At 44.4% G+C, this 12,637-nt stretch overlaps 1 protein-coding gene across 2 annotated transcripts in view; it reads left to right on the top strand.

Moving 5' to 3' along the window:
- CDC42BPG (CDC42 binding protein kinase gamma) overlaps positions 1 to 12,637 on the top strand; it is a 388,481-nt gene that overhangs the window by 187,752 nt on the left and 188,092 nt on the right. For both annotated transcript variants that reach the window (XM_063944811.1, XM_063944812.1), the window contains exons 6-7: positions 7,631 to 7,724; positions 11,093 to 11,293. In XM_063944811.1, coding sequence (XP_063800881.1) covers positions 7,631 to 7,724; positions 11,093 to 11,293 — 295 coding nt within the window. The remainder of the gene's footprint in view (positions 1 to 7,630; positions 7,725 to 11,092; positions 11,294 to 12,637) is intronic.

The raw sequence follows: 12,637 nt of genomic DNA, 5'->3' as shown, positions 1-12,637 counted from the left end.
GACCCTTTCATCTCAAATTCCTTGCATCTCCTAGCCAACACTGAAACTTGGATTACCCCCTCTGACACAGTTTTCCCGCTGCTCTGTCTGCAGGGGGTCTCAGATTCTCACACACACCCCGACCTGGGGGTCACCACGGTGGTGGTGTTTGGATCCTACTACCCTCTAGCTACTCATACCAACTCATACCACCAGAACCATCCCTTACATTCTCTACATTTGAGGTCCATGCCATACGCCTCTTCCAACCTGTTCATCTTCGAGTAGCTGTTATTTTTCCTACCCCCTGGCATGCCCTCCAAGTTCCTTGACAACTTTGCTTCCTGGCTTCCTCACTTCCTCTCTTCTGACATTCCTTCCATTATCCTAGGTGATTTCAACATCCCTATCGTTAACCCCACAAAATCACCTGCCTCTAAACTCCTTAACCTCACCTCTTCTCTTGGTCTCTCCCAGTGGTCCTCCTCCCCCTCCCATTTGAGTGGAAGCTCACCGGATCTGGTTTTCACTCATCGCTGTGATATTTCTGATTTCTCTAACTCCCTGTTCCCCCTCTCGGACCATCACCTTTTCACTTTTAACCTATCTCTATCTGCTTCTCCATCTCCATCTTTATCACCTAAAACTACCATCACTAAGCATAACATTGATGCTATTGACACCACTTCCCTATCTTCCCTGTTTGACTCACTGCTCTTTCCTATTCTCTCTCTTTCCTGCCCTGAACAAGCTACTTCCCTTTACAATGCATCCCTTACCTCTGCTCTTGACTCTGTTGCCCCACCAACCACTATTCACCCTCGCAGATTGACACCTGAACCCTGGCACACCAAATGCACCAGATATCTGCAAAAATGCTCACGTACCGCTGATCGACAGTGGAGGAAATCACGCAAAAAGGCTGACTTCCTCCACTACAAATTTATGCTCTCATCCTACTTTGCTGCCCTTACCCTCTCTAAACAATCTTACTTCAAATACCTCATCTCCTCCCAATCCTCAAACCCCAGACGCCTCTTTGCCACTGTCAACTCGCTCCTCTGCCCACCCTTGCCTCAACTCCCCTCTTCACTTTCTGCTCTTGACTTTGCCACCTACTTCACATCCAAAATTGACTCCATTCATCAGGACATAACATCCCACCAGAACCTGAGCATCCCCCCTCCTCTGTTTCTCAACCACCCCTCTCCTACCCTCCTACTAACTCTGACATCTTTCTTCCCTGTATTTGGAGAGGAAGTATTGGTCCTCATCCAGTCCTCACCCCCCTCCACTTCCCCGCTTGACCCTATTCCCTTCCGCCTTCTCCGCTTCCTCTCTTCTTCTGCCTGTTCCCATCTTGCCCATCTACTCATTCTCTCACTCTCATCAGGCACTGTCCCTTCTGCCTTCAAGCATGCACTTGTCTCCCCTATTCTTAAAAAACCTACCCTTGATCCAACCAATCTCTCCAACTACCGACCCATCTCTCTTCTCCCTTTTGCCTCCAAACTACTTGAGCGTATTGTCTACAACCGCCTCACTGCTTGACCCTTTCCAGTTTGGTTTCTATCCTCAGCACTCCACTAAAACTGCCCTATTGAAAGCCTGCAATGACCTCCTTGCTGCTAAATCCAGGGGCCACTACTCTCTGCTTATTCTCCTTGACCTGTCTGCTGCTTTTGACACTGTAGACCACCCTCTCCTCCTGCAAATCCTTTACTCCCTTGGTTTGCGTGATACTGATCTCTCCTGGTTGTCCTCCTACCTTTCTGACCGTTCCTTCTCTGTCTCCTCTCATGACTCCACTTCCCCCCCACTTCATCTACCAGTAGGTGTCCCCCAAGGTTCTGTTCTTGGGCCTCTCCTTTTCTCTCTCTACACATCCTCATTAGGTGAGCTCATTAGCTCTTTTGATTTAAAATATCATCTCTACGCTGATGATACTCAAATCTACCTTTCCTTCCCTGACCTCCCCCCTGCTCTCCTCACTCGTATCTCCAACCTTCTCTCTATCTCCTTCTGCATGTCCCAGCGCTTTCTTAAACTTAACATGTCTAAGACTGAGCTGATCATCTTCCCTCCGTTCCGCATAACCTCACCTCCTACAATTTCACTATCCATTGATGGCACAACTATCTCCTCTAGCCCCCAGGTGCGATATGTTTGAGTAATCCTTGACTCCTCCCTCTCCTTCAAACCACACATTCAGTACCTCTCAACAACCTTCCATTTCCATCTCAAAAACATCTCCAGGATCAGACCCTTTCTCACCCAGCATGCTACTAAGACTCACATCCACTCACTGGTCATCTCCAGATTGGACTACTGCAATCTCCCCCTATCTGGCCTCCCTCAAAAATGCCTCTCTCCACTTCAATCTATCCTCAATGCTGCTGCCCGTCTCATCTTTCTCACCAATCGTACTACATCCACATCCCCTCTCTTGCAGGACCTTCACTGGCTACCCTTCCCATTCAGAATCCAATTCAAGCTTCTCACACTCACCTACAAAGCCCTCACCCACTCTTCTCACTCTTACATCTCTGACCTTATCTCTCTTTACATTCCCACCCATCATCTTCGCTCTGCTAATGCACACCATCTCTCCTGCTAACTGATTACCTCCTCCCACTCCTACCTACAAGATTTTGCACGTGCTGCACCCTCTCTCTGGAATGCTCTACCTCTCCCCATCCGACTCTCCACCTCTCTACAAAACTTCAAACGGGCTCTCAAGACCCACTTCTTCACCAAACCTAGCCAACTCTCCTCCTAACACTCTTGTCTATGCTCACTGTCTACCCCTTCTGTGTCACTCCGGTCTGTTAGCCCCTCACCTTTTAGATTGTAAGCTCGCAAGAGCAGGGACTTCTTTCCTCATGTGCCTTTCCTTTTCTTACACTATCTTATACTCCATACTCCCTTTGATGGCACCTAATGCCGGGTTTTCTATACCTGTCCTATATTGTCTTGTACTGTAAGTGCTGTTTTCTTGTTTGCTCATTTGACTATGTACTGTGTAATGGGCGCTGCGGATCCCTTGTAGGGCCATATAAATAAAGGATAATAATAATTAAAAAAAACCATGTCGACCTTTTCCATGTCGACCTTTTCCATGTCGACCTTCTGTCCATGTCTACATTTCAGGCGGCGACCAATTGGTGTCGACCTAAGGTGTGTCGAGTCCCAGACCCATACAATTAGAGGTGAAAAACATTGGGATGTTTCACCAATATGTTATTACAGGCTATCCAATTTGGATCCCCCCGTAAAAATAAAATAAAGCTTTCCTCCCAAAAACACGCAGGTTCAGTGAAACCGGTGTGTTTTCGGTAGAAACAGTCGCATGAGGCAGAAGAAACAAAATCCCTGATAAACCATGTCTTGCGCTGGCTTATCGGGCTAATTAGATAGCCCCCGGTGGGACAATTAGCTTAACTAATTGGATACACCCCATGGTGTATTTTGCATTAATTTGTTTTGTGTATGCCAGAAACACTGTGCTCACTTCACACACATGTGCCCATGCAGATTTGCGGGATACTGCCACCCACACCTGCTTGTAGTATTTGCAGATGATCAGGGCAAGGGCATAAGGTTATGCCAGGCACCTGGAGGCGAAATAGAAGGTGGTGCCCCGTCAGTATCTCTGGCTTGCACATGTGCCAAAGTCCCAGCAACTCACCAATAATACAATTTTCTCTCTCTCCAAGCGTTGATGAATAGCCGCCCCCCCCCCACTAAAACTTGTGTCATAACAATTTGTGCATTTTTTTTAAACCAACTTCTGCTATCCTTTCTTTCTGCATATAAGAGACAGCAGCAAGAGAGTGTAGCTTATTGTACACACTTTGATCTGATAGCAGACACATGTCAGACTCTTCAGCTGAAGGGGTCTTCAAGGGGGGTTTCTGAACTTGGACAGCAGTCAGCATTGACTGCCCCAAATCATTATGAAATGAGTGGAGAGAGATCTTTTCTAGTTAAGTACCCCCCTTGGTCTTTCTTTCTTGGTGCCCCACTGATAGCTGGAGCCCGGTGGCAAATGCCTCTGTTGTCTCTTGGCGTTACGCCACTAGATCAGGGCCAGATTCACATAACTGATAACCGTTATCAGCAATAGTGAACTGTTCCCATTATGCTTATTGTCGATGTCTTTGTTGCTTTATTTTATCCTTTTTATAGAATTGTTTAAGAAAAAAAACTTTTTTCTTTGTACACAAGCTGGAGAGTTTTTTTCTGCTATAATATAGAGGGTTTTTTAAGCTTCATTGATGCAAAATAACATATGGTTTTGTTGCTTAAAGTGGGATGTAAGTATCTTCCACTACTGTTGCCCTCTAGCACACGTCTTTCAATAATTACCGCTTTGCATTTGGTTGCAATTGCTGCTTTTTTTTTTAGTGAGTGCAGTTTATGCCTATGCTTTGGCATTAGACCCTACAGTCCTATCCTTATAGTTTCGAATTGTCTCTGTGTTGAACTCGCCCACCCCAAGCCTGTCAAATTGTATCTCTGTTGGACTCATCCCCCCCAAGCCTCATCCATCCTTTTCCTTCCAAGTTGAAGGACTGATGTATGAACTGGTTCTATAAAGTGTTTTATTTCCTGTGTTCAAGTCGTTGTTTGTATGTGGTGCAGAATGCCGGCAGGGGGTGGTGAGGGATGTTGGGCGGGTGGTTGAGCGTTTGGGCGCAATAAGCCCCTTGCTGGCTCACTGCGCTCCCCAAGCTGCGGGTTCTGTTCTCCACTCTATTGGTGTTGTGGACACCCACAAGTGGGAATAATCCTTGTTGCTTGGCATGCCGACCATCAAGATTGTGAGGGTGTAGGATGTGGGGAGGTATTGTGACTGGCGGTCTCCTGCTCCTGACTACATCCCGTTTGTATGTGGGGGCTAATTAAAAGTGTTCTCTTATACAGCCGATAGCTGCCATTATCAGAGATTTTGTTTCACCGGCCCCGATAAGTGATTTTTTTCTACGCCACAATCACGAAAACACATGGATCTGGGAACTTCTCCTGGGTCCTGTGTGTTTTCCTATGAAAATGGGTAAATTTGTCCGCAAAGCCTGTGGCATAGCAGTTTGGAGCCGATTGGCAGGTACTTTGGGGGTAATTCTGAGTTGATCGCAGCAGCAAGTTTGTTAGCAATTGGGCAAAACCATGTGCACTGCAGTGGGGGGGGGGGCAGATATAGGGGTATATGCAATTGCGGTCGAATTGCCGAAAATGTCGAAAAACGGGGCATTTTTGACAAAAAAAAAATTCGACAATGCAATACAGTACTTTTCGACAAAAAAACGGACTTTTCAGATTCGACTTTTTGAAATTCGACAGTTCGCAAATTCAACATGTCTGCAATGGTAAAAGTGCGGCTTTTCAACAAAAGTATATTCAATTGAAAAATGTCGATTAGACAACAGTTCTTTTCGACAGTAAATTCGTCAATTTCATTCCGCCTCACTTTGCTGGCGGGATCTAATAAAAAAAAAATTAAAACATGTTTTCTTGTGTGTTTTTTTTATTGCTAATAGCATATCTATTTATATTAGAAGGGATTAGGTACTTGGTTCGTCTATTAGGATTTTCAACTATTATTTATAGATTTTTTTTCAATATTTTTTTTTTTTTAACTGACTAAAATTGAGAGAGCATGGTTTTCAGTGGGAAGGGGTGGGAATGGGTTAAAATTCTGAAAAAAAAGTGTGGGGTCCCCCCTCCTAAGCATAACCAGCCTCGGGCTCTTTGAGCCGGTCCTGGTTGTAAAAATACGGGGGGAAAATGGACAGGGGATTCCCTGTATTTTTAGAACCAGCACCGGGCTCTGCGTCCGGTCCTGGTGCAAAAAATACAGGGTCAAAAAGCGTAGGGGTCCCCCGTATTTTTTGAACCAGCACTGGGCTCCACTAGCTGGGGAGATAATGCCACAGTCGGGGGACACTTTTATACCGGTCCCTGCGGCCGTGGCATTAAATACCCAACTAGTCACCCCTGGCCGGGGTACCCTGGAGGAGTGGGGACCCCTTAAATCAAGGGCCCCCCCCCCTCCAGCCACCCAAGGGCCAGGGGTGAAGCCCGAGGCTGTCCCCCCCCCCCCCCATCCAAGGGCTGCGGATGGGGGGCTGATAGCCATGTGTAAAAATGAAAGAATATTGCTTTTTGCAGAAGAACTACAAGTCCCAGCAAGCCTCACCTAAATCCAGTGTGTCCTGTCCTGTTTTTGTAAAAAAAGAACAGGACACTGGATTTAGGTGAGAGTCGGCGTGTCAACATAGGTAAGTATGTGTGTCGGCATGTATGTAATAAAGTTTTACTTTCACGGTGTCTGTGTCCTGTTTTTATTTGGGTATTTTTTTTGCAGAACTACTACAGGTACCAGCGGGCCCATTTTTCCCCTGCATGCTGGTACTTGTGGTTCTCCAAGTAGCAGCTTGCGGGGGAGGCTTGCTGGGACTTGTAGTTCTTCTGCAAAAAACAATATTCTTTCATTTTTACACATGGCCATCAGCCCCCCATCCGCAGCCCTTGGATGGGGGGGACAGCCTCGGGCTTCACCCCTGGCCCTTGGGTGGCTGGAGGGGGGGGACCCCTTGATTTAAGGGGTCCCCACTCCTTCCGGGTACTTCGGCCAGGGGTGACTAGTTGGGTATTTAATGCCACAGCCACAGGGACCGGTATAAAAGTGTCCCCCGGCTGTGGCATTATCTCCCCAGCTAGTGGAGCCCGGTGCTGGTTCAAAAAATATGGGGGACCCCTACGCTTTTTGTCCCCGGTATTTTTTGCACCAGGACCGAACGCAGAGCCCGGTGCTGGTTCTAAAAATACGGGGGATCCCCTGTCCATTTTTTCCCTGTATTTTTACAACCAGGACCGACTCAAAGAGCCCGAGACTGGTTATGCTTAGGAGGGGGGACCCCACGCAATTTTTTTTTTCGTTCTTTTAAACGATTTTTGTGCCGTCCGAAAAGTCGAATCCAGGACGCACTTATCCGTCAATTGGTCCGTTTTTCGACAGCGGGATTGTCGAATCTGTTTTTTATTGAATATGTCGAATTCCGGCACCCGCCGGCCGGAATTCGACTGTCGAATTTAAAAACGGGCGAAAAAATGCCGCAATTCGCCCGGAATTGCATATACCCCATAGCATTTGCAGAAAGAGTTAGGTTTGGGTGGGTTATTTTGTTTCTGTGCAGGGTAAACCCTGGCTGCTTTATTTTTACACTGCAATTTAGATTTCACTTTGAACACACCCCACCCAAATCTAACTCTCTCTGCACATGTTATATCTGCCCCCCCTGCAGTGCACATGGTTTTGCCCAACTGCTAACAAACTTGCTGCTGCGATCAGCTCAGTATTAGGCCCTTTATCTCCAGCGACTTTATCTCCATCCAAGACTTAGTAAATAAACCCTCTAGTCTTATCTTTTATTGCAGATATATGGTGTCTACCTGTTTCTTACAATGGGCCTGAATCAGTCATATGACAGATTTATAGTTTGTGATTATGTTGCCTTTCAAAAAAAAAAAAGATCTTCTCTCTCTCTCTCTCTCTCTCTCTCTCTCTCTCTCATATATATATATATATATATATATATATATATATATATATATATATACATATATATATAATTTAATTTGTCCACAGAGACATAAAGCCAGATAATATTCTCATTGACATGAAAGGCCATATCCGACTTGCTGACTTTGGCTCCTGTCTGAAGATGAGGCCGGATGGCATGGTAAGTGTGCACATGGAATTGTTAAGTTAAATATGGACGATAACAGAAAAGAAGCAAAAATCTATATTTTCATGACAATATGTGAAACAGATTTTGTATTATTTTTATAACCAAAGTAGCTTTTATTTCAAAGTTTCCTGCCTTGCTTATGATATGTCACAGCTCTCTTGGTAGCAATTGCTTGTGACAGGTCAGCGTTAACGATATTGTGATAAACTTAATAATGAAAAATATATTTTTCCCAAGAGGGTTATATTTACTGTTCTCTTTCCACGTACACATTTGTATGGTTCTTTGATTACTGTTATGCTCTGTAACATGTTTTGCGTAATAAAAATGACATTACAAAAATAAATAAATAGATAATGAAAAATATTATGGACATCTCATCGGGAGAGCTGTCCTTTGCTGAAATATTCATGCATGTTGCATTAGCAAACGCCAAATGCATTGGATTAACAATCTGAGGCTTCATGTATCCCGCCCCACAAGTCGTATGCAGTTTTCATCAGGCATAATTAATATTTTAGACTGACCAGTTTGCCCACGTTACACATTTTAATGCAAGTTTCATTAAGATCTAAATAAACAGTACTGTTTAATTTTTCTTTAAAGCTTATCTTGGATACAATGCATATTACAGTATCTGTATTATATGTTAAATTGAAGTAGAGGTAGATAATTTATAAGGCTGTATACCCAGTCTACCAAACCATCAGCTAGGTCACACTAAAATAAATGAAACGGAAAAGTGTCTTGTACTGAACTGTACTCTGCTCTCCATCATACATGCCTACAGGTCTTCCCTTGCCATATTACACACCCACTGAGCAGGCCAAGGGTTATTTCCTCATTTACATTATTTCATTTATAATATTGTGTGCATCAGGATGAAATGCTTTCTCAAACTCTGTCCTCAGGACCCCACACAGTTCACATTTTCCAGCTCACCTAGCATGTGCACAGGTGTACTCATTACTCACTGACACATAAAAGATACACAGGTGGAGATAATTACTTCACTTGTGATTCTGTGACGAGACCTGAAAAATACTGTTTGGGATCCTGAGGACTGAGTTTGAGAACCTGTGATCTAACATTATACAGTTGGTCTGTGTCTAATACTTAAAGTGGACCAGTTGCAACAGAAACCAATCATCATCTGTCATTTCAAAGACTGTGGGCCTAATTCGAGTTGTACATAAGCCCCGCGGTTTACGTACCTCTCCGACGGTGGAACTTCTGTGCATGTGCAGAGCGGGTCCATGGTGGTCGCATGCAGTGATCCCAAGCGCAAGCCTAATTGACAGACTTCCAGCCATTGAGGGTGGGCAAAAGTGGATGGCATTCCCCAAAAATGGGGGTGGGGGGGTCTGCCTTTTTCTGGGGAGTATTGACTCCAGGTCAGCGTCTTCAGACGCAGATTTCCTGGCTCCAGCTGAGCAGTTTCCGGTGGTCATTCTGAGTAAGCTTTGGCTTACTCAGATGACTGATGACATCACATCCGATGGCTCCAATGGCTATCAGATGCTTCATCTTCAGACACAGCACTTTAATAGCAGATGCTGGCAGGAGGCATCTTTTTTCCTATAGACGCCTCCTACTACATTAGCATTTTTACACATCACTGCTGCTTCCAAAGACACAGCAGTAATATGTTATACATCCATTTCTGAATCAGGCCCTGTGCTAGATAAATGACAGAAGCTGCTTGATTACTTTGGGAAACATCTCCACTTCATCTCTCTCCAAGGCTTGGTACATTCCTCTCTGTGTAGGAGATTTAAAGAGTACTAAACAATTGCCATCCCATCGTCTCTGTTGTTGTTGGAGAAGGGTGCAGTCCTGCCTGCTGTGTCACAGTGGATGGAGATAGTCACACAGCAGAGTAGAAAGTTTTGCAGTGTGATTGGTCATACAGCTCTATGGTGCTTCATCCTAGTTTGAGAATCTGCATGGCCAGGGCACCAGAATCCAGTGACCCCTATGATCTCCTCAAGCTCTGTTGCCCGCATGCGTTGCATCATCTGATAACGGAGCCTGGTTGTCCCAGATTAGGTTATAATGACACCTTGTTAATCAAATAACTGCTATAACAGCGCCTCAAATTTAAAAATGAATAAAATTACCCTGGTACTATGCGCTGCTGTAATAAACACTCTGTGTGTTTATACAACAGAAATGGAAAATTAAGCAAAAAACGGCTGCGTAAGGTAGCAGGGAAAATTATGATAATAGAGAGCCGACGTGTATGAATAAAAAAAAGATTTATTTAAACAAAAAAGTTTAAAAGATATATACACACAACAATTAATAAAAGCTTAATTCGATACCATGAAATGATATTGTAGCTTTGCACCCTGATGGTATAATAATGTAATCTGTCAGATCAGTAGTGGTAACTGATTAGCAGCAAGAGACAATATAACAATAAATATGCTCTGAAAAGTAATAAATGTATGCGTGAGAGTCCACAATCACAATAAGTGGATACAGTTCAGTTTGCCACTAAATAGCAGTATGTGATTGTTGGGACTTTTTCACTTTGAAAAAGTCACGGGACACGTGACGAAACGCGTTGGGCTCTGTATCTGGCAATACCTTGAACCCTGCACCCCGCTACAGCAGCACATTGTCTCTGAGCAGCTTTGATCGTCCCTGCACCGTGACTGCCGCAAGTTGCCTTTCCTCAACACGCGGTTACAGCCTCCCACTATTGCCGGATGGCATCAAGTTACAGCAGCTCCTGTCTTTGAGAGTCACCACATCGACACCGTGACCTCGGCAAAGCCGCTTTTCCATACACGCGGCTCCCAGCCTCCCGCGATTGCCGGACGGAATAAATCCTCTCTCCAAACAACCACATCGTGAGCACTGCAGGACTTTCAACTGAGGACGCTCGGTTGTACCAGCTCACAGGAGAGGTATATTAACAGCACTATATTGAGTTTCTCTCTAGCATGGCAATACCATTTATCACGGAACTGCAACAATCACATACTGCTATTTAGTGGCAAACTGAACTGTATCCACTTATTGTGATTGTGGACTCTCACTCATACATTTATTACTTTTCAGAGCATATTTATTATATTGTCTCTTGCTGCTAATCAGTTACCACTACTGATCTGACAGATTACATTATTATACCATCAGGGTGCAAAGCTACAATATAATTTCATGGTATCTAATTATGCTCTTATTAATTGTTGTGTGTATATATCTTTTAAACTTTTTTGTTTAAATAAACCTTTTTTATTCATACACGTCGGCTCTCTATTATCAACATTTTCCCTGCTACCTTACGCAGCCGTTTTTTTGCTTAATTTTCCAATGACACCTTGTTGCCTTCTGTTTTGATTTGCTAGGTGGAGTCATCGATTGCTGTTGGAACCCCGGATTATATTTCACCAGAAATATTACAGGCCATGGAGGATGGCAAGGGGAAGTATGGCACGGAGTGTGACTGGTGGTCTCTTGGCGTCTCAATGTATGAACTTCTCTTTGGGGAAACTCCTTTCTACGCGGAGTCTCTGGTAGAGACTTATGGAAAAATAATGAATCACGAGGTAATCCAATTGCTGTTGTGTTCTGCTTATTTAGGGGAGAAATGTATAAAACCTTCTAAAGATTGGAGAAGTTTACCATAGCATCACCCAATCAGCTTCTAGCTAGCATTTATCAAGTACATTCTATAAAATGAAAGGTAGTAGATGATTGATTGAGATGGCCAACCTCTCTCTCATAGGGTGGAATTCAAATGTTTGAAAAGTCGGTTGGGTGTCTGTTTTTTCCTGTTTATTAGATAGGAAAAAACAGACTCCCAACTGACTTTTCAAACATTTGACTATCCCCCATAGAATGAGTCCTAGTGTATTTTACACTCTCTTCATCTTCACCGCTTTAAATCTGTAACCTGCAATTGTATTTCCTTTTCCAGAATTCAGATTCCTAATGTAGGTACGGTAGATAAACAGAAATTATAGGAGATTTATGTCCTAAAGATTGTATGTGGTAGCTTTCATAGATCCCACACTCTGAAACCTTCAAGCTGCATCCTTCCTGCTATGTTGTGTCTTGTGTCCTGCGCTATGATTAGTGATTATATTAGTCTTACTGGCACTTTGCTTTCACATTATTTCTCTCCCTCCTCACAATAGGCAGTGCTGCGTATATTACTCATGTAATCGCTGACCTACATATTGGATCTCATTCAGTTCCAGTTTTTATTGCTATTTATGTCACAAAGTACTAATTGTCGCTACTGTGCGCATGTGCAGGACCCATTCTAAGCATGTGCAAATGAGTCCTGCTATGTAGGAAGCAGGATGGCAGCAGGCTGTCAGTGACTGACAGTCTACTGCTGTTTGGGGGGCAGGGAGGAGTTGGCGACGGCCTCCATTTCCCAAAACGGAGGAATTTTGACGTATTTAGGGTAGTGATGAGCGGGTTCGGTTTCTCGGAAACCGAACCCCCCCGAACTTCACCCATTTTACACGGGTCCGAGGCATACTCGGATTCTCCCGTATGGCTCGGTTAACCCGAGCGCGCCCGAACGTCATCATCCCGCTGTCGGATTCTCGCGAGATTCGGATTCTATATAAGCAGCCGCGCGTCGCCGCCATTTTCACTCGTGCATTGGAAATGTTAGGGAGAGGACGTGGCTGGCGTCCTCTCCGTTATTGTTGAACTTGATTGTGCACTATTGCTTAATTGTGGGGAGGGCTGGGGAGCAGCTGTAATATAGGAGGAGTACAGTGCAGAGTTTTGCTGATCAGTGACCACCAGTCATCCGTTCTCTGCCTGAAAAAAACGCTCCATATCTGTGCTCAGTGTGCTGCATATATCTGTGCTCACACTGCTTAATTGTGGGGACTGGGGAGCAGCTGTATTATATATAGGAGGAGTACAGT

This window comes from Pseudophryne corroboree, chromosome 11 (assembly GCF_028390025.1).
Source record: "Pseudophryne corroboree isolate aPseCor3 chromosome 11, aPseCor3.hap2, whole genome shotgun sequence".
Taxonomy (NCBI): domain Eukaryota; kingdom Metazoa; phylum Chordata; class Amphibia; order Anura; family Myobatrachidae; genus Pseudophryne; species Pseudophryne corroboree.
This window is presented reverse-complemented; position numbering and strand designations above follow the sequence as displayed.